Source organism: Lontra canadensis, unplaced genomic scaffold (assembly GCF_010015895.1).
Source record: "Lontra canadensis isolate GAN:19392208 unplaced genomic scaffold, GSC_riverotter_1.0 scaffold28, whole genome shotgun sequence".
Lineage (NCBI taxonomy): Eukaryota > Metazoa > Chordata > Mammalia > Carnivora > Mustelidae > Lontra > Lontra canadensis.
The window spans coordinates 17,356,692-17,382,271 of NW_022631022.1; the positions used below are offsets into that span (position 1 = coordinate 17,356,692).

The following is a 25,580-nucleotide window of genomic DNA, read 5'->3' on the forward strand; positions in this document are numbered from 1 at the left end:
CTGAATACTTTGGTATTTCCTAAGAATAGAGATATTCTCTTACATAAATATAATCCAGTTATCAACTTCATCCATGTATAACTATGCTGATAGAATCATCTTATCTCATATACTGTTTGTATTCCAATTATGTCAGTTGGTCTAATAACATCCTTGATGGCATGTTTCCCCACCAGCACAGAAACCAGTCTAGGTTCAAGTATTGCCTTTAGTTGTCACATCTCTTTAGCCTCTTTTTTTTTTTTAAAGATATTTATTTATTTGACAGACAGAGATCACAAGTAGGCAGAGAGGCAGGCAGAGAGATAGAAGAGGAAGCAGGCTCCCAGCCAAGCAGAGAGACCAATGAGGGGCTCGATCCCAGAACCCTGGGATCATGACCTGAGCTGAAGGCAGAGACTTTAACCCACTGAGCCACCCAGGTGCCCCTAGTCTCTTTTAATCTAGAACTTTCCCACTGCCTTTCTTTGCTTTTCATGATACTGACATTTTTAAGGCTACAGTCCCTTTACCTGTCTTTTTAACCAAAATGTTTCCCATTTATACAGTGTTCATTTTGATTAAATTGTGGCTGTGCTTTCATGACCAGAATACTGAATTGGAGAACTGGAGATGTGTCCTTTTTAGGGTATCTCATTTGGAAGTGTGGAATGTTCACCTGTCCATCATAGCTGTTGTTAATTTTATTTTTTTAATTTTTAAAAAGTTTTTATTTAAAGTCCAGTTAGTGAACAGACAGTGTAATATTAGTTTCAGGTGTACAATATAGTGATTATATTCTATTTCAGGTGTACAATATAGTGATAATACTTCCATACAACACCCGGTGCTCATCACAACAGCTACACTCCTTAACCCCCATCACCTATGTCACTCATCTCCCCACCTACCTCCCCTCTGCTAACCATCAGTTTGTTCTCCCTAGTTAAGAGTTTGTTTCTTGGTTTGCCTCTCTCTTTTTTTTCCCTTTGCTCATCTGTTTTGTTTCTTAAATTCCACGTATGAGTGAAGTCATATGGTATTTGTCTTTCTCTGACTTATTTCACTTAGCATAATAATAACCTTTCTAGCTCCATCCATGTCGTTGCAAATGGCAAGAGTTTGTTCTTTGGATGGCTGAGTAATATTCCATTGTGTATATATTCCACATCTTTTTTTTTTTAAAGCCATAAACACGTAACATAGTTATGTGGGTTTTTTTTAAAAGATTTATTTATTTACTTATTTGACCGATCATAAGTAGGCAGAGAGGCAGGCAGAGAGAGAGGAAGGGAAGCAGGCTCCTGCTGAGCAGAGAGCCCAATGCGGGGCTCGATCCCAGGACTCTGGGATCATGACCTGAGCCGAAGGCAGAGGCTTTAACCCACTGAGCCACCCAGGCGCCCCTATTTACCACATCTTTACCCATTCATCAGTCAATGGACACTTGGGCTGTTTCCATAACTTGGCTATTGTAGATAATGCTGCAGTAAACATGATGGTGCATGTACCCCCTTTGAATTAGTATTTACGTATTCTTTGAGTAAATAGCCAGTAGTGCAACAACTGTCGTTTCTTGTGTTGAGTTTAGCCATTCTGACAGTTGTGAGGTATTATCTCGTTGTGCTTTTGATTTGTGTTTCCCTGGTGGTCAGGGATGTTGAGCATATTTTCATGTATCTTTTAGCCATCTGTATGTCTTTGGAAAAATGTCTGTTCATGTCTTCTGCCCATTTTTAATTGGATTATTTGGTTTTTGGGTGTTGAGTTTGATAAGTTCTTTATATATTTTGGATACTAACCATTTATAAGTTACGTATTTGCAAATATCTTCTCCCATTCTGTCAGTTGCCTTTTAGTTTTGTTCATTGTTTTCTTTGCTGTGCAAAAGCTTTTTATTTTGATCTAGGCTCAATAGTTTATTTTTGCTTTTGTTTCCCTTGCCTCAGGAGACATATCTAGTAAGAAGTTGCCAGGCCAATATCAAAGAAGTTATTACCTGTGTTCCCTTCCAGGGTTTTGATGGTTTCAGGTCTCACATTTAGGTCTTTCATCCATTTTGAATTTGTTTTTGTGTGTGGTGAAAGAAAGTGGTCCAGTTTCATTCCTGTGCATGTTGCTGTCCTGTTTTCCCAACGCCATTTGTTGAAGAGACTGTCTTTCCCACTGGATGTTTTTTCTGTTTTGTTGAAGGTTAATTGGCCACATAGTTGTAGGTTCATTTCTGGGTTTTCTGCACTGTTCCTTTGATCCATGTGCCTGTTTTTGTGCCGGTACCATATTGTTTTGATCACTACAGCTTTGTAATAAAACTTAAAATCGAGAATTGTGATGTCTCCAGTCTTGCTTTTGTTCTTCAAGGTTGCTTTGGCTATTCAGGGTCTTTTGTGGTTCCATACAGATTTTAGGATTGTTTGCTCCAGCTCTCTGAAAAATGCTGTTGGCATTTGGATAGGGATTGCATTAAACATGTAGATTGCTTTGGGTAGCATAGGCATTTTCACAATATTTGTTCTTTCAATCTTTGAGCATGGAATATCTTTCCATTTCTTTGTATCATCATCAATTTCTTTCATCAATATATTTTTAAAGATTTTATTTATTTATTTATTTGACAGAGAGAGAGATCACAAGTAGGCAGAGAGGCAGGCAGAGAGAGGAAGGGAAGCAGACTCCCCGCTGAGCAGAGAGCCTGATGCAGGGCTCGATCCCAGGACCCTGGGATCTTGACCTGAGCTGAAGGCAGAGGCTTATCCCACTGAGCCGCCCAGGTGCCCCTCTTTCATCGATGTTTTATAGTTTACAGAGTATAGGTCTTTCACCTCTTTAGTTAGGTTTATTCCTAGGTATTTTATTGTTTTGGGGCTGCTGTTAATTTTAATCACTCTCAAAGGTGTTGCCCAATCTCTCTCATTATAGAATTCATTCCTTTTTGCCCCTCTTCCTTGCAGTTACTTATTAGCCTATAGACAGACACTTTAAGATCATATGATATCTTGCTTCTCATCAAAACTTCCCCTGGAATTAGTATCCATTGGCGATTCTGATCAGACCCAATCTCTGTAATGATGAATACAAAGTGATGATTTTCCAATTCCAGCATTCCCCGCACATGTACCAGTCGGGTATTCTTCCTGAACCTCTCTTTCCCTTCCCCCATTTACGTATTTATTATTACTCATTATTTATCAACTTTCAGTGTAGGCTGACAGACTTATTTTTTCCCATGGCTTATAACACATTACCGTATTTTGGTGTTTAGATTGTCCCAGACAGGGCCAGTGGGAGCCCCTATGCTTGGTTTTTTTGCGTGTATTTTTTAAAAAGATTTTATTTATTCATTTGAAATGAGTGAGAGAGAGAGCAGGTCATGAGTGAGTGAGTGAGTAGGGAGAAGGTCAGAGGGAGAAGCAGACTCCACATGAAGCTGGGAGCCTGATGCAGGACTCAATCCTGGGACTCTGGGATCATGACCTGAACTGAAGGCAGTCACTTAACCAACTGAGCCACCCAGGCACCCTGCGTGTATTTTTTTTCACGAATTCAACTCCAAACCCTCTGTCACGTGTCTAAATCTGCTCATGATATCTCCAGATGCATCAGAAGTGCATTCAGTTTCATTTTCTTGAGGTATCTGTCCCTGTAGCCTTCTGACTTGCTTCAGTTTGGGCTGGTTACAATATGGATGTGGATGGTGGCTTCTCTTCCCCCATCAGTTTCCTGGGGGGCGGGGGCGTTTCCTTCATCTCTCTCTCTCTTGAATCTCCTGGTCCCTGATTCCCATTTCTTTCTATATTTAGTCCTATGTTTGTTTGTTTTTTAAAAGATATTGTTTATTTATTTGACAGAGAGAGAAAGAGAGTCGTGTCACACGTAGTCAGAGAGGCAGGCAGAGAGAGAGAGGAGGAAGCAGGCTCTATGCTGAGCGGAGAGCCCAATGCAGGGCTCGATTTCAGGACCCTGAGATCATGACCTGAGCCGAAGGCAGAGACCTTAACCCACTGAGCCACCCAGGTGCCCCTTTTAGTCCTATGTTTTGATGAATTACAACCTCAGGTAGTTTCTTTAAAAAAAAAAAAAAAGCAAAAACATGTGCAGTACATTTTTTTTTGAGACCTGGCACATCTGAAAATGTCTTTATTATACCCTCACTATAATTGACAATTTGCTCTGATTTAGAATTCTAGGTCAGGTACAGTTCTCCCTCAGATTTTGAAAGATTAATTCCTTGTCTTCTAGCTGCTCTTGTGGTCAAAGAGTCCCAAGTAATTTTGATTTTTGATAAATTGTGTAAAAACTTACCCATCTCTCTAGAAACCTCTCCTTTTCATTTTTAGTTTCTAAAATTTCATCAAGTTGTCTTCTTTTGATCTTTCCTATAATATTGCACCATTTCTACTCACTTTTTAAAATTTTTGCTATTGTATTTTTAATTTACAAGAGTGCTTTTATTCTCTGAATATTTCTTTTACTATAGCAACCTTTCTCATTTTTATAGAGGTAATGTCATTTTTTGGAAGAAAAATATCTCAAGAAATTAATGCTAAGTTTTGTTTTCTAATTTTTAAAAACCTATATACACAGTCTGTTTTTTTTTTTTTTTCAATTTGCATCTTCTATTTCCCTTGGTCTTTGTCTCCTATATGAAATGATTTTCTCAGAAGTTCAGTGATCCTTGGTCATATACTGAATTAAAAAAAAAAACTTTGTTGAGATATAATTTATATATATATATTTTTTTTAAAGATTTTATTCATTTATTTGACAGAGATCACAAGTAGGCAGAAAGGCAGGCAGAGAGAAGAGGAAGCAGGCTCCCCACTGAGCAGAGCCCGACGCGGGGCTCGATCCCAGGACCCTGAGATCATGACCTGAGTTGAAGGCAGAGGCCTTAACCCACTGAGCCACCCAGGTGCCCCAAGATATAATTTATATTTTAACCTACTTGTTATAGTTTACATACAATAAATATATCATTTTTAATGTCAAGTTCAATATGTTTTGGTATCTACACATAATTGACATGTATACACTAGTGTAACCATCACCATAACAAGATGTAGCACATTTCTATCACCCTAGCACCCCTCTGCAGTCACTCTTTCCCTGACTCCAACCCCAGACAATGACTGATCCCCTTTGTGCCAGTATAGATTAGTTTTACTTGTTCTAGATACCATACAAATAGTGTCATTTGTAATATTTTTGAGATTCATCAATGATATGTAGCTCTGTAGTTCAGTTCCCTTTTTATTGCTGGTTGGTATTCCATTAACTACAATTAATTAATTTATCTCCATTGCATTAATATGCCACAATTTGTTCATTCATTTAGTGATGGACATTTGATTTGTTTCTAGTTTGGGGATATTAAACATAAAGCTGTTATGAACATTCGTGTACAACCAATCATATGAACAAAGGTTTTCATTTCTGTTGGGCAAATGCGAAGTTGTAGAATTGCTGGGTTTTATGGTAAATGTGTTCTTAACTTTCTAAAAAAGCCATCAAACTATTTTCCAAGGTGATCGTACAGTTTTAACATTCCTATCAGGAATGAGAGTTGTAATTGCTCTGTGTCTTTACCAGCAGTTGGTATTAACAGTCTTTTTAATTTTAGTCATTCTAGTGGTTGTGTAGTGTTACCTCATTTGGTTTTGATATGCATTTCCTTGGTAATTAATGATGTCGGGCTATTTGCTTAAGGAGCAGGGCACTAGAAGGGTGATTGGGCATTCAGGAAAAGTCTTGTCCAATGAGGCTTCACTGAATAGTGATCCTCATGGGTTGTTTTGAAGAGAATCCTGTTATCAGTTTCTCAGGTATTTTTCTCTCAGACTGGCTAGATTCCTCATAGGACTTTCTCCCAATCACCTGCCAGAAGCATGTATGGTTTCTAGGATTCTGAAATCCAAGTGTGAGAAGAGAGCTGGATGCTTCCACTTCCAGTGTGTAATTCCTGCCTTCAATTCTTTCAGGTGTCTTAGCCCAGGGAACCCGTTTTGCACTCTCCGGAGAATGAACCTACAGTTTTCTGCAGAGTGAAGGAGGGGGCTATTTCCTAGCTGAGCTGAGTGGATCAGGGCATTGGGGGTCTAATTGCTCCTTTAACTGCCTTTCTCCACTTTCCTCTTTTCTGATCTAACTTTTCTTCTACTTCCAGAGGTATCATGTGTTGCCAATTTCTGAGCTACTGGGGCATTGTGTAGTGTGATTGATTAGCTCCTCAGCTACTCGTTTTCCTTAGTTATGGAAATGATTGCTATGCTGCTTTATGCAGCTCTGCCTTGGAAAGGGAAAAGATAAAGAATGTGGTTAGTAACTCTCCTAGCATAAGATACCAGCAGCATAAGGATACCAGCCCTGTTCGTAAGTGCTGGGCCAGGGGAGAGCTGGGATTGTGCAAGTCAACAAATGGGGCAAGTTGCAGAGAAATGGTGAAATGTGAGTTCAGAAACAGCTGCAGCATGAAGGAAACGGCAGAAAACCCACCAAGGAGGCACTTTGGGGTCTGTCTTTGCCTACGTTAAGAGATGTCCCTGAATACATGTCATTCAACTGAGTTCAGGCTGTAAACTAAGTCAAAAAACACTTGCCAATCACTTAATGCCACTATTCCCATATTGCTGTGTTGTTGTTTTTTTTTTTCAAATTATACCTGCTTATTTATTTATTTAAAAAACTTTTTTTTAACAAATTATTTTTATTAACATATAATGTGTTATTTGCCCTGGGGTATAGGTCTGTGAATCATCAGGCTTACACATTGTTGTTTTTTAAACATTAATGGATTTAAATTTTTTTTTTTTTTTTTTGAGAGAGAGAAGGAGGGCGCAGCTGGGGAGATGGAGTGGGAGAGAGAAAGAGAAAATCTTAAGCAGGCTTCACGCCCAGCACAGAGCTTGACGCAGGACAAATCTCAGGACCCTGAGATCATGACCTCAGCCAAAAATCAAGAGTTGGCTGCTAAACTGACTGAGCACCCCCCAAATCTTGGGGAGTTTACAGGAAAATTAAGCAGGCAGTACAGAGTTTCCCTCACCTCCCAGCTCCAATGTCTCCAATTATTAGCATCATGCATTGGTGTGGTACATTTACCACAATTAATGAACTAGTATTGATACATTATTAGCTGAAGTCCATAGTTTACATTAGGGCTCATTTTGGTGCTATACATTCAACTGGTTTTGACAAATGTGTAAAACCCTGTATCCACCATAGCATCATCAGAGAATAGTTTCACTGCCCTAAAAATCCTCTGTGGGCTCTCTCTTCATCCCTCCCCACCTCTCTCCCCAAACTCTGGCGACCACTGATCTTTTCACTGTCTCCATAGTTTTCTCTTTTCCAGAATGTCGAGGCTTTACTAGGTAGCCTTTGCAGACTGGCTTCTTTCACTTCACAATGTTCTTTTAAGGTTCCTCCTGTCTTTGCGGGACTTGATCGTTCATTTCTTGCATGCTGCCTACTTTATCCGTTAGAGCCCTTCACATATTAATCACAGCTGTTCTAAATTCCCAGTCTGACAATTCCAACATCCCTGCATGTCTTGTTCTGACCCTTGCTCTGTCTCTTCACATTGTGTCTTTTGTCTTCGAGTGTGTGCTTCATATATTTTTTTCTTGATAGCCAGAGGAGAACATATACCAAAAGCCTGGGGTGGGAGGGAGCGTGGTGGGCTTGAGGACACTACAGGAAGTCGATGTGGTTGGAGTCTGGAGGGGAAAAACAAGAGGAGGTAAAGTCGTTCGTAGTTGCCTGAGCAGTCGGGACTCTAGAAATGTTTTTGTTTAATGGGCAAAGAAAGCTGTTGTAGCTGGTCTGTGAGGAAGTCCCCGATAGCGGGTGTGGGGACTGCCCTCAGCTCTCTCTTGTCCTCACATTTTACCTAGACTTTAACATCCTCTGGACTGAGGATGAAGGAACCATGCTCAGTCAGCCAGGAGATGAGGAAATTGGTCAAAGGCCGAGAGGGACTAAAGGAAGGACCAGCAACATGTGGCTGAGGCCAAAAGGAAAGAGAGGCCACATGGACGCAAAGAGGCCAGGAGAGGTTTCATGGGAAGACAGCTTTAGAGGCAGGACAGGGGGAGAGAGGTCAGAAAGTATCCCAGCCAGCAGCGAGGCAGGAAGCAAGGCTTCTGAATGGCACAGTGTGGATGAAAGTTCCGTGAAGGAAGGCTCAGGTGTGGCAGTCTCTCTGGGCTGTGGGGCCGGGTGTGTGCAGGTGACATGGATGAGGCAGCATCTCAACAGCCCTGGGTCAGGGAGGATGCGCCCCCAGACTGGACGAGCCCCCTTCTCAGAGCCCATCATGAGGAAGCCTGCATCAGCCTTCCCCGTCCAGAGCGCTGAAGTCCACTGCTTTTCGTATTCAAGCTTTGGGTAAAAGGCCGCTGCTTACGGCCTTGGTTTCTGGAAGGTGAAGAAAAATGGCCAAAGCTGGGAAAGCTCCAAGTCTCGCAATGCAGATTTTACCTCCCATTGCTTCCCAGTGAACTTGAGAAAGAATTTGCCCCACTTCATGGCTCAGGATCTCATCGGACCGAGACCAAATACAAAGCTCTCCCCCGAAGCCCTACAGCCCCAGAACAAGGGAAAAGGGAAACCGTGGGTTTTGATAAAACATCTGCGTCTTTCGTTTTGATAAAAGCATCTGTGTCTGCAGAGCCAGGGTCATTCATTCAACAAACAATCCTGTGTGCCTTCTCTGTGCCATGCACGTGGGCTGGCACAAGCCAGTTCAGCTCTCGATTCTCGATGCTGAGAAAAGCCCAAAATAGCCCCATCTGGGACAAGAGACATTCCAGTGAGCAGTCTCTGAGGAAGTGGTTTGGCTTCTCTGAGCACCCAGGAGTCTTTGGCTTTCAATCTCAGGAGGAGAGGAGGTCTGGGAGTGGGAGTGAGGCTTCCTCGGAGACCAGGAAGCCAGAGGCGGCAGCTCCCCAGGAACAGGCAGAATTGCACAAACTCAAATGAATTCCGAGTGGAAATTGAGCAGTTCAAGTTGGCTTGCACACTACAATGAAGATCTGCAAACACTCAGCTCCGTATTGAACCCGAGGCAGGGTGATTAATTCATTATTCACTTCCCAGCCTGGAAGGGAACGCGTGTCTACCCAGGGGCCAGCGGTGGATGAGCACGGTCATAAATCACGCCATTTCCAAGCCTCACAATGAGAAAATCAGCTGGCTGGAGGGAGACACTCTGCCGGTGGCGGTGGTGTCCAGAGGACTGGCCTGTCCAGGCGGGTCAGTCTGCTCTCTGGAGACACACCAGTTGGCCAGTCACTCAGCCTTTCAGCTAAGGCGGCCAGCCTCTCGGCCACCCGGCTTGGCGTTTCCTGGCCAGACCACAAAGAAACAAAATCCACTCCACCCAGGAGGGGTGCTCCTGTGACCTGAGTTGGCCTCTCCCAAAAGTGGACAAAGTACTAGGAAGAGCACTGGGATCTGTCCAAAAGGCCTCTGCGGTCCAGTTAGGATAAACCACTGCCCGCTCTCTTCCTGGGGCTGCTCTGAGTTCCAGATCTTTCTGGCCCAGCCAGAAGGCCTGGCTTACTTATGTCTGCTCAGCGTCCTCCAACCAGGGTCCCTGGATGTCATCAGCTGCCAACCCTGAGCCATGGCCTTTACCTTCCAATCTCGCCTGCCTTCGGGGCAGGGCTCTTTGGAGAGACCAGAATTTCACACAGAGTTGAAAGTCACCATCCAGGGCAGGGCCAAGCCTGTCAGGTGGCTTTGGGGCCCCTCTAGGAGTACAAGGCAGCTCTGCAAAGATTCGACAGTTTGTTCTCTTCCAGCTGAAGTACCTTCGGTTTCCTCAACTGTTCCTCATGTTTCAAGATGCCCAGACCCCTCCATGTCCTGGCAGGAGGACTGCTGACTTTTTCTCACTTTAGATGTCCTCTTAAATCTCCAAACTCCCCAAACAGGATGCAGTTTCTCCTGTGTGTTATCACGAGTGGCAATAAATAACACTACGGCTTCTGAGCCAAGTGCTTTGCCCGGCTTCTCTCACTTCACTCTCTTAATGATGTGGGGAGGTAGTTCCTAACTCTGGAGTACAGATGAAGAAACTGGGTCCTCAGGAGGCAAAATGGCTGCCAGGATCCAACCCTCAGTTGGTCTGACTCTGGAGATTGTACTTCAAACCTTTCTATTAAGAATCTACTGGGTTTATTAGCTAGAATGCTAGGGACATCTGCTTCAGGGACTGTCAGGCTTGGGGGCTTTCTTCCCTGGAACCAAGCTGAGCTTTGAGAGACTGGGCAAAGTACTTTAATCTCAACCAAATGCAGCATCAAAAATTAAATTAAATTAAATTAATAAAATAAAACACATAATAAAACCAAAAAATTAAAATTAAAAAAAAAAAGCTTTATCTGCACCACTTTCTACCCTCTGTCTGAGCAGAACAACTTTTCCAGAAAAAGGAGAAGAATCCTTATTTCTCTCATTCTTCTTTCTAGGATGGATAGTATGGCCCAGGACACAATATGTTTTCAACTTCTTTTTGCCTTATTTGGGGCACAAAAGAGACCCGATTCTCCCTAATCTTTATAGAGCAAAAGAGCAAGCAAACTGGATTCCTCAACAAAAGGGTCTCTAACCAGCAGATTAGTGTAAAATACTCATTCTCCTCACAGGTCCCAGTGAGATATCTTACAAAGAAGAGTGTGGTGACTCAGCCTTCCTTGCCCAAGAACAATGAGCATAATCTATTGATACCTCCCCTTCTCCTAAGGAAGGAAAAACTGTTACATGGCCAGAGCTGGGGGTTGAGGCCTTAGTTTGGGGAGTTTACCAAGCATTGCCCATAGCAACACTATACGTGTATTAACAAAGCTCCAAGTGAGTATACACAGAGGCATCTTCTGATTATACTCACCTGTGGGTGTATTTGACACAAGGGTTAAGGAGGGATGACTGGACATCGTGCAGCTGCTTACGCAGGGTGCTCTCATCCTCGGACTCATTGGGTGACCTGAATTGGCCGGCTCGAGGGCCACAGAGAGCCTGCTTCCTGATCACACCACACCAGGCAGCCATCAGGTCAACCTGAGAGATGGTGCAAGGGGTTCAGCCCCTAGACTGTTCTAGAAACCCCAAGGAAGTTATTATAGTTACGTCAGGCCTGCCCAGTGGGCTGCTCCAGATGAGCAGGAATATGGAAGCAGGACACGGGCTGAGCCTGCCAACTATCCACTAGGATCAGCACAGGATTGGGTGGGTGAGAGCTGTTTTGGGCAAGGGCACCGAGACTAAGGAAAGTCTGGAAAAAATTGTCTGTGGCTCAGTCCCAGGTGCAAATATCTACAAGTGCCTGAACTTAGGACACTGCAGGAGTTTCAGATTCGTTGCCCAGAGTGAATTTACCAACTAGTTGTTAGGAGAATTCGCTGTCAAATATGCTGGGAGGTTGACACGCTTCTATGATGCAGACTCAGTGAGTGAGCTCGCGGAATAGGTACCGACCTGAGTACGTGCTCATGGTCCTTAAAAATTCACACGGTGCCCCAAAAAGTATGTAAAACTCAATTAAACTGCAAACCAGAGGTAAAGATATTCAAACTTGGTGTGTTTTTGAGTGGAGATTTATATGAAATATAGAAAAATTTCAACAATAATTTAGTGAGGTGTTTATTTATAGCAAAACACGCAAATCTTAACAGTGGAGCTTGGCGACATTTTGTGTACGTGTGACTGTGAGCATATGGCCACATCCCAGAACAAGAGATGGAACATTTCTTTGCCCCAGAAAAATCCTTTATGTACCTTCCCAGTCAGTCCCAGATCAGAGTTGTTCATATTCTTTCACCGTATTTTAATTTTTGCCTGTTCTTGAACTTCATATAGATGGAATCATACCTGTGTGTTCCCTGTTTTCTTCTTCCCTGTTTTCTTTTCAACTCACAGAGTCATTCATGTTGTGGTATGTACCAGTATTTAATGCCTTTCTATGCCTGAGGAGTAATCCATTGCCTGCATATAATCAAATATTTTTATTCACTTGTTGATAGACCTTTGTGCTTTTTCCAGTGTTTGGCTATTAAGAATAAAACTGGTATGAACTCTTTTGTTCATATTTTTATACAAGACTTTCTGTATAAAAATATACTGGTTTCTCTAGGGTGTACACCTAGGATGAGGACTCTATTAGAATCTGCCAAGTGACACACTGTTAAGTTTAAAAATAACCAATAGTAAAGTGAAATGAAAGTAGAAGTCTCTTGAGTTTGCTTACTAATTCACAAAATATTAAAAAAAATAGGTCAAATAGGAGGAATCACCCAACATTCAAAATGCTTTATAGAGATAGAGTAGTGATTTTATCCTTAAAAGCCACAAATGGGCTCTTAAGATATAAATTTTCAACAGTTGGGACTTCAAGCCAAATTGACTTCAGGCAAATTGGTCTTCAGCACATTGGCCCAAAGGCTCAATGTAGACTCTTGTCAAGACAAGTCTCCCCCATTCCATCTTGGCGTAACTGAATTTTAAACAACACAGATTTGACATTTATCCCTGGGAGATTTCATACTGGCAGGAAGTACACATCTATTTATACACGTGGATGTATGGGATTAGGGTGTTGGAACAAGTAGACGCTTGGTGGAAGGAGGGGAAGGAATTCCCGGCCTTGTTCATAGAGCTCTGGGAGGACTGATAATGGGCCATGAGCTGGCAGGACGCCCAGGGAATTAAAAGCTGGATGAGCCAGGGCAGGGGCCTAAGCTGGGGAAGGTCTTTGTGGAGCTCAAGTGCGGCAGTGGGTTTTGCCTGGCGATGTTGGGGCCCATCTGTGGGGAGGAGCTGGGGTGTCATTACAATGAAGGAGGAGAATAAGGAGGATGCTGCCCCTGAGAGTGGTGGCGCAGAGGACTACAATGTCAGGGGGTTGTGCAAGTTAGCATTTGTCTGAGAGAGTGAAAACATTGTGCTTGAATCAGCCCTCAGCCGTCTTCGTTCTGGTTGAGATATTCCAACCATCGTTGCCAAATGCGTCAGCAGATAGGACCGCAAATTAAAGAAATTTACCATCATTCGCATATGTTCACTGTCTCACTTGCCTTAGTGTATTCCACACTTTTGATATAATAGCTTCTAGGTCATCTTCCAAGTTATTAGTAAGAAGTATTAACCTGGACAGAACCAGAACAACCCTCACGGGATTGCCTCTTGTCACTTGCCTCCAGTGGGACAGGGATTTATTAATCTATACTCCTTGAGAACAACTGTCCGACCAACTATAAATCTACCTCCTCATCCCCACTGGCACATTTCCACCTTTGCACAAAAGATTCATGAGGGACTTAGTAAAGGGCCTCACAGAGATAAGACACCAAGTCTATGACACCCTGCCTCCCCCTGCCACTAACCTAATAATTCACATGAAAAAGAAATGAAATTAGACTCATTGAGTCCGCACTAGTGCCTGGCAAACATCACTTTCTTTTTAAAATACTCAGAAAAGCATCTATTTAATAATCCTTTCTAGATTTTGGTTGGCACTGGGGTGCTCGTTAATCAAATATTAAATTTCATCCCTCACTCTATTTTAAAATCAGGACATTTCCCAGTATCATCCTTTTGGCTGCTCTCTCTGGTTTTCTAGGACGTCTCAAAGATTGTATAGGTGACCCATGTGGTCACGTGGGAGGTCATCTGTCTGGACCAGCTGACTTAAACTCAGTAACAATGCAAGCATGGTGGTATATTCGGTGTAAGTGAATTTCTGGCGAGTAACCGGAAAACTTTATTTTACCTCCGTTCGTTCCTTTAAAGTTAACTCAGTGAGCCATGTCTTATGTCCTTTTGATGTTTGTGGATGGAAATTCATCAGTCTTGTCACTTTTTTCATCACTCAGGATAAATAAAATACTATAATCACCTTAAGTCACATAATACAGTCTTCCTTTAGGTGTTAGAAATTGACACCCAGATAAGGATCAGAACTGAAGCTTTGTTTAAAGTTAAATCTTCCAAATCAGCCTGAGCCTACTGTAGGCAGAAAGCTTACAGCTGGTGAAAGTGTGTTGGGGTTCTTCTTTTTTTCACTTTTTCCTCCGGACCTCAGCTACAGACTGGGCCTTGTGACTCCTCTGGAGTGGGACAGTAGGGAAGTATGTTCTTAGCTGCCATTTTTGAAAATGGCTCTTCACTCTCTGGGTCTGGCAAGTGTTTCTCATTCTTCTCATTCTGTAGTTTTTTTTTTTTTTGAGGCAGGAATCAAATTCTAATTTCCTGTGTCCCCTCCTCAGCTTCACGTCCCCATCTGCTCTCCTTTGAAGCCTCTCCCTCTCTCTGAGTCTCTTAGTGAAGTTGAAGTAGCCCACAGCATGCAATCATTCCCTCCAAAGATCCCTTTCTCCCCACGGGTGCTTGGATGGCTCAGTGGGTTTGGCTACTGACTCTTGATTCTGGATCAGGTCATGATCTCAGAGGCCTGACATTGAGCCCTGAGTCCAGCCCTGTGCTCAGTGGGGAGTCTGCTTAAGATTCTCTCCCTCTCCCTCCGCTCCTCTCTGTGCATGCACACACATACACTCTCTCTCAAATAATAAATAAAATATATTTTTTAAAGCCTCTTCCTTCCTAATCCTCTCCCTTCTCAACCCTCAGTGCTCTCACCGTGGTTGGTTTTCAAAAGTTCCGGAGAAATCCCACCAGTTCAGAGACACTGTGCAATGTTTGAACAATGATCCCTTTGGATTGTAACTTTCATCTTCAAGTCTCAGGCAAAAGGAGACAGAGTCCAATTCGCATATTTGGTTAAAGTAGCTTTCCACTATGTGCTCTCCAATCTTGACCTTCAACTTCCTCCATTCTGGTTAGATGGCATTTCCTCCTGATAGGGAGACAGATGAAAATAGTAGTTAAGAATGTCTGCATTCTCTCTGAAGCCTCTGCTGGTTACAAATTATCTTCCCCAAACACAGGGATTTTCCTCCTTTTTGAAGCATATGCTTTTAAAAACCACAACCAGCAGGCCATTCAATTAATTTATAATGAATAATATAATGGTGCATAGATCTAAATACTCATGTTCTTTTTATTACTTCCTAATGATAAAATTAAAGTAGGAGTGGGCAGGGGAAAGAACCTAACATTTATTGAACATTTACTACATGCTCATCATTTATAGTCATGATCTTGTTAAGTAATCACACTAGCCATGGGAGGTAAATATTTTTATTCCCATTATATAGATGAGGGAACTCAGGGACAGAGTCAGGTAACTTGCCTGAAGTCCACAGCTAGCCAGGTATGTGCTTTTCCTATGACATCTTTGAGTTCCAAATTGCTGTCGTAAGATAAATTGGTGAACTCAGTAAAATAACAAATAAATTCAAAATTTTTTTTTTAGATTTTTTTGTTTATTTGACAGACAGAGATCACAAGTAGGCAGAGAGGCAGGCAGAGAGAGAGGAAGGGACGCAGGCTCCCTGCCGAGCAGAGAGCCCAATGTGGGGCTCAATTCCAGGACCCTGGGATCATGACCCGAGCCGAAAGCAGAGGCTTCAACACACTGAGCCACCCAGGCACCCCTCAAATATTTTTATAAACAAACAAACAAATAGAAAAGTTGTCTCTGGTGGAGGATACAAAGAAGAAACTGGAAATCACCAGTTATGAATGCCTAAAAACTTGATATATGTTTTTGTCATATTTTACTTAGGAATATGCATGGAATAGTTTTATAAAATTAAAATAATTCTGTATCCTCAGCTCTGAATCCTAATTCTTAAACTTGCTCTACATGAACATTTCCCATTCCCCATAAAATTCTTTGAAAATCATTTTTAATGGCTTCCTATTAGGCCAAGGTATGGGTACACGTGACTTACTTGACCTCCTTCCCTTATTGTGGAACATTAAGATTGTTTCCATTTGTTATCACTTTGCGTAACACCATAATGTGCACCATCGTGCATAAATCTATGTTTGAGTTTCTGACAGTTATGGGAAAAGGAGTTGTTAGATCAAAGGGTATGGACCTTTTAAAGGCTCTTGATACAAATTACCATCTGCTTTCTAGAAAGGTCTGTAGCAGATGGGCTTATCTTAATGGACAGTGTTATCACACTCCATCAGTTAAAGACCCATTTCCACCTCAGGGCCAACCAACGGAACCAGAACATTTATGCCAGCTGGTCAGGTTGTACTCTCTTCTGGACAATGTCAGAGACATAAAGCAAAAGTGTTTTACCAAATCTGCATTTGGAGGGAGTGGAAGGAGAGATATATATTTGCATATTGGTAGTCAGGGTTCTCCCGGAAGGGGGCACGCTCTTGTGATCCAGCCTGTATTTGGTTCATTGCCCTAGAACACAGCCCTGTTTCTGCCAGGGGGCTCTAAAGCCACAGGGTGGGGCAGCTTTGTGCTCCCAGTCACCTTCTGGTCACACCTTCCTGCAAATAAGTCCAGGGCTCCCCCATGAAGCCAGACTGTCGCCCAAGAGTCCCCAGCAACAAGCTGATAAACAGATCTTCAGGCGGCCTTGCTTTGCATAGATTAAAGGTTGAATTGTCCCAGTTTTGTTTTCAATTGGTGACCTTTACCCAGAGCTGGTTCTAAACCCTGTTTATTTCCCAGCCCAGAATCACACTTTGAAGATAGAAAAGCAACATAGAGCAATATACTGTAGCAATATACTGTAGCGATACAGTAAAGATACATTTAAATGACCACAGTTAATAATCTGTCCCCTCCTAATTTCAAAAGCAGTCCATATTTAAAGCAGAATACTTAGAGAACCCAGGAAAGCAGGCGGAGAAGAATACGGAGTGACCAGCGTGGACATGGCTGGCACGGCAGATGGGGAATGTACGAGTCTTGGCGGACATCTGTGTGGGGTCAGCGGGGGTGATGCTCAGTTCCGCAGATGTTGGCTGGACGTACAACAAAACCTGCAAACTGGGAAGAACTCTCCCGCTAGACACTACATAAGCCCAAGCACTTAGTTCCAACATCAGGGAGAAGGGGAGGGGAAGCTTCCTGAAATGACTGAGACAGAAATCATAAGTGCAATAGAGTGGCACCTGATACACAAGTTCAGTCCATTGGTATGAAGACAACAAGCACCAGAGTCCGCTTTGTGTCCTCTTTCTAGCTCCCTTTGGCTTCTCATCTCCTGACTTCAGGGGCACCCCACTGCCAGTCTCTTTGCTGGTGCCTTGGCTGGGTCCTGGACTCGTGCCTGAGAGGTTTGAGGGGCAGAACTCCCATCTTTGGGGCTGCTCATGGGAGCTAGCCTTGCAAATCACCATGGAAACCAAAGATCGCTGTGATGTTTCATGCTGGGCGTAGATAGAGGGTGTTCCCAGGTGAAGGCTGGGGTAAGCCACTCTTACAAGAATGTAACTCTGCCATCTCTTAGGATTTTCTTCCCTTAATTCTCCTCACTAGAATGGGGGGACTAAGTCTCTGAAAGCAGCAGGTGGATGGAAAACAAGACAACGAAACAAAATAAACAGCCTGATAGGGCCATGATCCCTGGCAGGGATGCACCAGAAGGAAAGGAATCTGGTTTCTTGGAGCCATGCTGCTGGACCCAGCTCTTGGTCCCACTGGGGCCCAAAGAGCCACCTGGCACAGTTGCCTTTCTCTTGGAGTCCTTCTGTTTGCACTCTTGCTTCCTTGGCAACATTTCAGGGGGACTCCAGTGTGAGACTACATCCTAACTGTCAAGACGATGCAGCATCTGAGAGAGTCAGCGAGGCAGGCTGGAGTCCCTGGAGGCCTCCAAGAACAGAACACGTGTACCAGCATTGTCACTGCTGTGCTGTCTATGTGACAAAGAACTTGAAACATCCGGAGCACCGATCCACAGGAAATGGCTCAAACAAGATTATGGCACATCCATACAAAGGCATCGTATCTGTCGTTAGAAAATATATAGACTTGTGTAAGTCAAAAGAGAAAATGAATATGTTCATAAGGTAATTTTAGTGGAAAAAGGTTTAAAGCAGTTTGTAGAGTAAGATCTTATTTTTAATATGTATTCATATGAATTATATATTTACTATAGATTTTAAATAATATATTTTTCTACATTACATCTAGGAAATCAACATAAAGTAGGACAACAACAATTTCCTTTTCTATCTATATTTTTCTGGGTGTCTAAAGAGACTATGATATATGTGCATTGCTTTAATTAAAAAATTATAATCCTCACTGATGGATATGGGGCTAAAACCTGTTGTGGAAGCCAGGGAGGTGTGCCACTTAGATCTCCCTTCAAGAAAGAACTTGATATCCCCATGAGGAGTGCAGGAAGCCAGCTGCCGGTGACTGCAGGGCCGAGAGGATTCACAGCTGTACGTGCCCCAAGCTGGTGCTCTTCCCCAGGGAAGCACACCGCAATGACTAAGCATAGAGGGGGTATGGATTCCTGCCCTTTCTGTCCCATGTAGAAGTCCTCTTGGGCATTCCTGTTGCTGGAACTCCCCCACTGGGCTGACAGCTTTCTCAAAGCTGGCCTGCAGGCTGGGGCTCTTCCCACCTGCTCCTTCCTCCTCCCCTCTTCATTCCACAGATGACATACCTGCTTGGCAATCTGAAGTCTTTCCTGCCTCCTCCTGCTCCCCCTCTCCCTTCGTTCTTCATAGGCATCCTTCCAAGAATCTCTTATAATTCTAACTTTATTGCTGCTTGCTTCCTGGAGGACCCAGCACAATGCTTCTGTGTTCCTGAACACAATATAAGGAACTTGGACTTTTTCGTTAATATTCTTTTCATGGAAATACTCTCCTTTTCACCCTCTGCAAAGAATGATCCTAGATGACTCCTTAGGTGAGCCCCAAAATGTGAGATGCCTTTTTCTACCAGGATTTTCTCCTTCTGATTGTTGTTGCCTGAAATCTGTTCCCTTTCGGCCCACCTCTCCGCCCCTCTGATTCGGAAAGACCAAAAGTGTGCAGGTCAATGTCCATGACCTATATTATTGCTAGAATAAGGAAGGCCAGCTAGCAGAATGGAGATCTAAAATCCATGGATCCTTGAATGCCTCAAAGCAGTAATTTCAGAGGACGGTGGCCAGTGCCATGGCTGTTAAGACTTTGGAGCCAAGGTGCGCTCTGGTCCATTCTTCAAGCCTGATTCATTCTTCCCAGACCAGGTAGTTCCTGATAAGCCGAACTGCTCTTCCCAGCACACAAGGCTCTGGTACCCTCTAGCACCCTATAAAGCATGCCAGTCTCTTGTTAGAGCCATGGTAGGTACATGCCACACGGAGTTGGTAAATATTGGCCCCCCAGTCATTCTCAGAACTCAGACCTTAAATAGCCCAGGATCCCAGCTTGAGCACAACATGAGGAATTGAGAGACAGAAGTAAAAATGGGAGCAGACAATTATAGCACATTCAAGGGAGACTGGCAAGGGTTAAATCAAGATTCAGAACACAATCAGATCTAAAACCAGCTGTGAATGTGACATGAAGAAAACCTAACTAATATCCACTTACCCTCCCAAGAAGGTTGATGTCCCACGTGACACTTTCCGCTGTGGGCAGAGAAGGGTTTGCCTCCCCTGGGTCCATGCCCTGCATGTGATTTGAAGACCGTGCCCTTGAGTGGACAAACTTCAGGCTGTTTTTCCAACCCACACAGAGGATCTGTGAATGACTCAGTGTGTCTGTCAGAGACTTCCTTTCTGCTTCTACCAGCCAGAGCTGGTTTCTTCTGTTTGCTAACGAGGAACCCTGGCTGATAGGCATATATAAGGCAGAGTATTTTGTATATGTTACATTTGCATGGAGAGAACCAGGTGAACAATGACGTTTACCAACTAGGTCATGAACACAGGTTGCTTGGGAAGGGAGTGAGGTGAAACTGGAGGGAGGGCACAAGGAAGGAGGCGAGCACAGACAGAGCAGTGCAAAGGACAATCTCAGCTTATGTTATAATATGATCCCGTGTTTGTGTCCACGTAGTCAGTACCGCGACACACCGGCTGGAACTCAGATCCACAGAAAAGGACATTTCCCAGGATTACACCCAGGCCTGAGTATTTTTCAGAGCTTCTCAGGAAATGCTGGTGAGCAGACAGGGCTGATAAATGTTTATTTACCAGTGTGATTTTTGACCACCTACAGCAACATCAGGCCAGAAGTTTACTTAAAAATTCGTGTTCCTGGGGCGCGTGGGTGGCTCAGTAGGTTAAAGGCTCTGCCTTCGGCTCAGGTCATGATCCCAGGGTCCTGGGATTCAGCCCTGCATCGGGCTCTCTGCTCGGCGGGGAGCCTGCTTCCTCCTCTCTCTCTGCCTGCCTCTCTGCCTACTTGCGATCTCTCTGTCAAATAAATAAATAAATAAACTTAAAAAAAAATTCACGTTCCTGGACTCCACTGTAGACCTCCTGAGTCAGAATCTGGAGCGGGGAATATTTTCTGCCCAGAGTGAGGGAGCTCAGCATCCTGTGGCCACAGAACCAGATTCCTGGGGCTTAGAGCAAACCACAGGACTCCTTGGCGCCAGGCCAGGTCTGGTGCAGTGGGCCCCATCTTTTCAAAGATCTTGCTTTTCAAATCTCTAATGACTGTTTAACCCAGCAGTTCCACTTCTTGGAACTTATCCTAAGGAAATAACCACACGATGTGAAAGGATGTATGAGGAAGAATGTTCATCACAACCGTTGTTTAATTAATGAACATTTGGAAACGACCCAAACATCAATCAATAGGGGAGTAATTAAAATAATTATGACACATTCATACAGTGGAAGGCTATGTAGCCATTAAAATTGTGAGGTAGATCTCTATGCGTGGAAATGGAAATAAGTCTGCAACATAGTGCATGTGGGGAAGAAAGTCAGATGGCAAAGGAACAGAGATCTCTCACACACAACAGATGGTAGTCACATGTATGGCATAGCTGTGTGTCATGCATAATCTTGGGGACACTTCCTTTTATGCCCGAGAAAACAGATCTGAATGCCATTATGGAGAATCTTCTATTTTGTTTTTTTACACACATATGTACATATTTACTTTTTTTTACGAACGATTTCAAACATAAATAAAAGTAGAGTGAATGAGCCTGTATCAAATTAAAAGGCTTCTGCACAGCAAAGGAAACCAGCAACAAAATGAAAGGGTGACCTATAGAATGGGAGAAGATATTTGCAAATCATATATCCAGTAAATGGTTAATATTCCCCCAAATGAAGTAGTCATATAACCCGATAGCAACAAAAAAATCTGATTTAAAAATGGGCAGAAGGGTGCCTGGGTGGCTCAGTCAGTTGAGTGTGTGACTTGTGACTTCGGCCCAGATGATGATCTCATGGGTCGTGGGGTCGAGGCCTGAGTCCCAGCTCCTCACTTGGTGGGCGGTCTGCCTGAGATTCTCCCTCTCCCTCTGTCCCTCCCTCTGCCCCTTCCCCTTGCATGCATGCACGCTCTCTCTCAAATAAATAAACAAATCTTTTTTAAAAAATGGGCAGGGGGCTCCTGGGTGGCTCAGTGGGTTAAAGCCTCTGCCTTCTGTTCAGGTCATGATACCAGGGTCCTGGGATCGAGCCCCACATTGGGCTCTCAGCTCAGCAGGGAGCCTGTTTTCCCCCGCTCTCTGTCAGCCTCTCTGCCTACTTTGTGATCTCTGTCTGTCAAAGAAATAAATAAAATCTTTAAAAAAAATGGGCAGGAGAACTGAATATACATTTTTCCAAAGGAAGCATACAGAGGGCCAACAGGTACATGAAAAACTAGGTGTTCAATATCACTTTGATATGATTTGCAAATCAAAACCACAAAATTACCTCACACCTGTTTACATTATTGATCTGTTCGCCTCAAGTCTTTTCATATTGTTTTATATTTTAAGTATGTCTTTTAGAAATATAATATTTGTCTTTATGGCTTATTCTTGGTATCTTCTGTATTGAAGTGTATGTCTTCTGAATTTAGGCAAGTTTGTATATATTTTTTTTAAAGATCTTATTATTTATTTATTTATTTATTTATTTATTTGACAGACAGAGATCACAAGTAGGCAGAGAGGCCGGCAGAGAGAGGAGGAAGCAGGCTCCCTGCTGAGCGGACAGCCCAATGTGGAGCTCGATCCCAGGACCCTGGGATCATGACCTGAACAGAAGGCAGAGGCTTTAACCCACTGAGCCACCCAGGCGCTCTGCAAGTTTGTATTTTTGTTCTACAATTGTTCCCTTTAAACCAGTTCTGAAACTTACCCTCTCAGTCTCTTCTTTTCCAGGCTATTGTCTATTGGTTCCCCCTCCCCCATGAGCAATATTGAAATTATCTAGCAACTTCCCTCCTCAGCATCTAATTTGAGGTGCTATCCCTTTATTCTCAGTTAAAATCCATAAGACAATTTGCAAGCTTATTGAACTTCTCATATGCTTTCCCCGTCTCCCCCCACCCCATCCCGGGCAGAGTTACTCTGTTTCCATTGTTAGAATGTAAAGCCTTCATACTATTCTTTCTTCCTGAGAACCATAATTTCATCTGAATTCTGCAGGGAACTATATCCTCAGTGCTCACCACCAGTCTTCATGCTGGTATCTCTCTAGTCACTTCGGTTTTTGGAAACCCATTCTCTAGCAGAATCCTCAGGAAGTACTCATGGGACCAATGTCGCCTGAATTTTTTGTGTGTTCATAACAGAGCGTCTGTGCCTTTATAGTTGACAGTCAGACTGCTAGAAAATTCTCTCCCCACAGTTTCTTTCCTTGAGTAAATATGTGGTTTCAGGGTCCTCTGGCATAAAGTGTTGTGTCCAAAGTCTGGAGGCAATCTGATTTTCTTTCCCTTATAAGTGACTTGGTCTTTCTGGCATTTCTTTTCCTTTTTCTTTGAAGTCCACTAGTTTTACTAGAATATCGGCTGCTGTAGGTTGCTTTTCCCAGATACAAATGTACCTTTCACTGTGAAGTTTCAAGTCGGTTCTATTCAGAAAAGAACATTTAGTTTAAATGGTTTTGTATTTGTTTTATTCCGTTGCTTTGGTTTTCATTTTCAGGGTTTCTATTCTGCATGCTTTGGGTCATCTTTTCCGTGTGTGTGTGCATGAGTGCACATGTATGCATGTGTGTGGCATGTGTGTATGTACCATTTTCTCTTGCATCACTTTTCACTTTCTTTTCTCCTTTATTTAAAAATTTTTGGAGCGTCTGCCTTCAGCTCAGGTCATGATCCCAGTGTCCTGGGATTGAGCCCACATCGGGCTCCCGCTCAGTGGAGAGCCTGCTTCTCTCCCTTTCCCTTTACCTGCCGCTCTGTCTACTTGTGATCTCTCTCTATCTCTCTGTCAGATAAATAAATAAAATCTTTAAAAAATTTTTTAAATTTAAAAATAAAAATTTTTTATCCTTTGCAACTAGTGTTCCTTCATATTTAGGTTCTAGGGTGGTTTTAAAATGTGACCATAAAGAGACACAAGAAACACTTTCAGGAGAGGGGATTGTTCTAGATCCTGACTGTGCTGCTGGTTACAAGACTGTATATAATTACTTAAGTTGTGAAACTGCATGATTTTAATGAATGAATTTTATGCAAATTATACGTTAACAAAGCTGAGAAAAATAGACCCCAAGTCTTTGACACTCCTCCCAACAAGAGATAGAATCTATGTGCCTTCCCTTTACATCTGGGTGGGCCCAGGACAGCTCTGACTTCTGCCGCAGGAGTGATACTCTGTGGCATCCAAGGCTAGGTCAGAAAAAGCCAAGTTGGTCTGCCTTGGTCTTTGGAACTCTCAGTCTTAGTAACTTGAGCTGCTGTATGTGAAGCCCGACTACCCTAGGAATGCTATGCCCATAGGCCATCTGTCTGTACTCCAGTCCCCAGGCCTAGCTGAAGCTACCTGAGGCCATCCAAGCCCCAGCGCCAGACATGTAACTGAAGAAAACACCTTGGAAGTAGACCTCCTACTTCCAGCTGCCTCTGCAGACAACACTTCAGGTCATCCCAGCTAAGGCCGGGCCCCACAACCCTGGTACAATGGTTGCTTTGTTCCATGAAATTTGGAGGGAAATCATTATGTAGCAGTAGATAGTTGGAATGCACCTCTTCCACTTTAATCTTCATTTACTGAACTATACTTTCTTCTTTCTTATTCTTTTCTGAGTTCTGTCACTTCTTTTTCCAATCCTTCTTTTCTCAATTACCTCAATTCTCAATTTTTCCAAGCTTATTAGAATCTAATCTTATTAGTGCTTCTCTTTTATAACATAATTTTTCTTAATGTATTTCAGTTCATTTAATGTATTAGGTTACAAGTTTTATCTGTTTTGTGGGCTGCCTTCCCAGCAGGGCTTCATTATCTCCAGAGACTGTATTCTACCCTTTATTTTCCTTTCTCGTGTAGTGACTTGGCATGGGATTTACTCATGATAATTTGCTGTTGCTCACTATAATCAGGAGAATTGTTTATACTTTTAGGAGGGAAAGGTAGGCTAGGATAACTGTCCTAGATTCAGTACCCTGGAAGTTCTCCTCCCACAACTTTCAAAGAATGATTAAATATGTGTGCGTGTCTCCAAGTGTCATCACTGCTCTTCTCTCTCACCTTTATCTGAATCTTTCTCTCTCTCTCTCTCTTTCTCTTTTCTTGGTCCATGTGATGCTCAATTTAAATTTTGCTCCCAGAAGGTATGTTTCAGCACAGAACTCTACCCTACAACAAAGTTTGGTTAGTTTAAAACTATTCTGAAAGCCCAGAGCATCCCAGCTCTTTCTGCTTCCTGGAATCCCGTTGCCCTCCCAGGCAAATGGGAGCCTATGAAACTCCCTCCAACCTTTGGTGTTCTGGGGTTGGGCTCCCAAGATTCCCAAAGCCAATTTGTGGGTTTTTTGGCTCTCAGAGCTACTGGAGTCCATTCACTCTTCTCCCCTTCCTCTCATGATTTGCCAAAATCATTTGGCCTTATAGCTTGTACCCACCTGCTCATACTTTGGAGTCTGTTGTGGTCGCTCATCATCTAGCTTTACTAGATCAGTGGTTCTCAAACTTCAGAATTGGAATCACAAGAGTCACCTGGAGGGTTTCTTAAGGCACAGGTGCAGAAGTCTAGTGTGGGCCCTGAGATCTGCATGTCCAGCACGTTCTCAGGTGGTATGGACACTTCTGGTTTGGAGATCCCATTTCCAGAACCACTGTTACTGATGTCTGTGAGCTTTCTGCTTGCTATCTCTTTGCTTTTATGGAAGGAATGAGAACTCCAAAAATTATGCGTCCGCCACTTTGGAAGACCAAGCCAAACATAGAGTTACTGTATGACCCAGCAGTTCTGCTTCCCGGTTATATACCCAAGAGAGATGAAAACACAGCTGCACAAAAACCTATACATGAATCCTTATAGCATTATTACTCCTAATAGCTAAAAGGTGCAAACTACCCAATCGCCCATTAGCAGATGAATGGATAAACAAAACGTTGTATATACATACACGGGAGTAATATTTAACCTTAAAAAGGAAGGAAATGCTAACTCATTCTACAACGTGGAGGAACGTTGAAGACCTCATGCTGAGTGAAATGAGCCAGACAAAAGGAAAATAGAATATGATTCCGTTTCTATGAAATATCCAGAATAGGCAAGTCTATAGAGACAGAAAAGAGATTCGTGGCTGCC

At 43.0% G+C, this 25,580-nt stretch overlaps 1 protein-coding gene across 1 annotated transcript in view; it reads right to left on the reverse strand.

Moving 5' to 3' along the window:
• LOC116872120 (tRNA dimethylallyltransferase-like) overlaps positions 1-25,580 on the reverse strand; it is a 128,158-nt gene that overhangs the window by 97,456 nt on the left and 5,122 nt on the right. Inside the window, exons 4-5 of the mRNA XM_032865164.1 lie at positions 18,534-18,678; positions 10,871-11,040 (exon numbers count right to left, since the gene is read on the reverse strand). Of these exons, the coding sequence (XP_032721055.1) occupies positions 10,871-11,040; positions 18,534-18,678 (315 nt within the window). The remainder of the gene's footprint in view (positions 1-10,870; positions 11,041-18,533; positions 18,679-25,580) is intronic.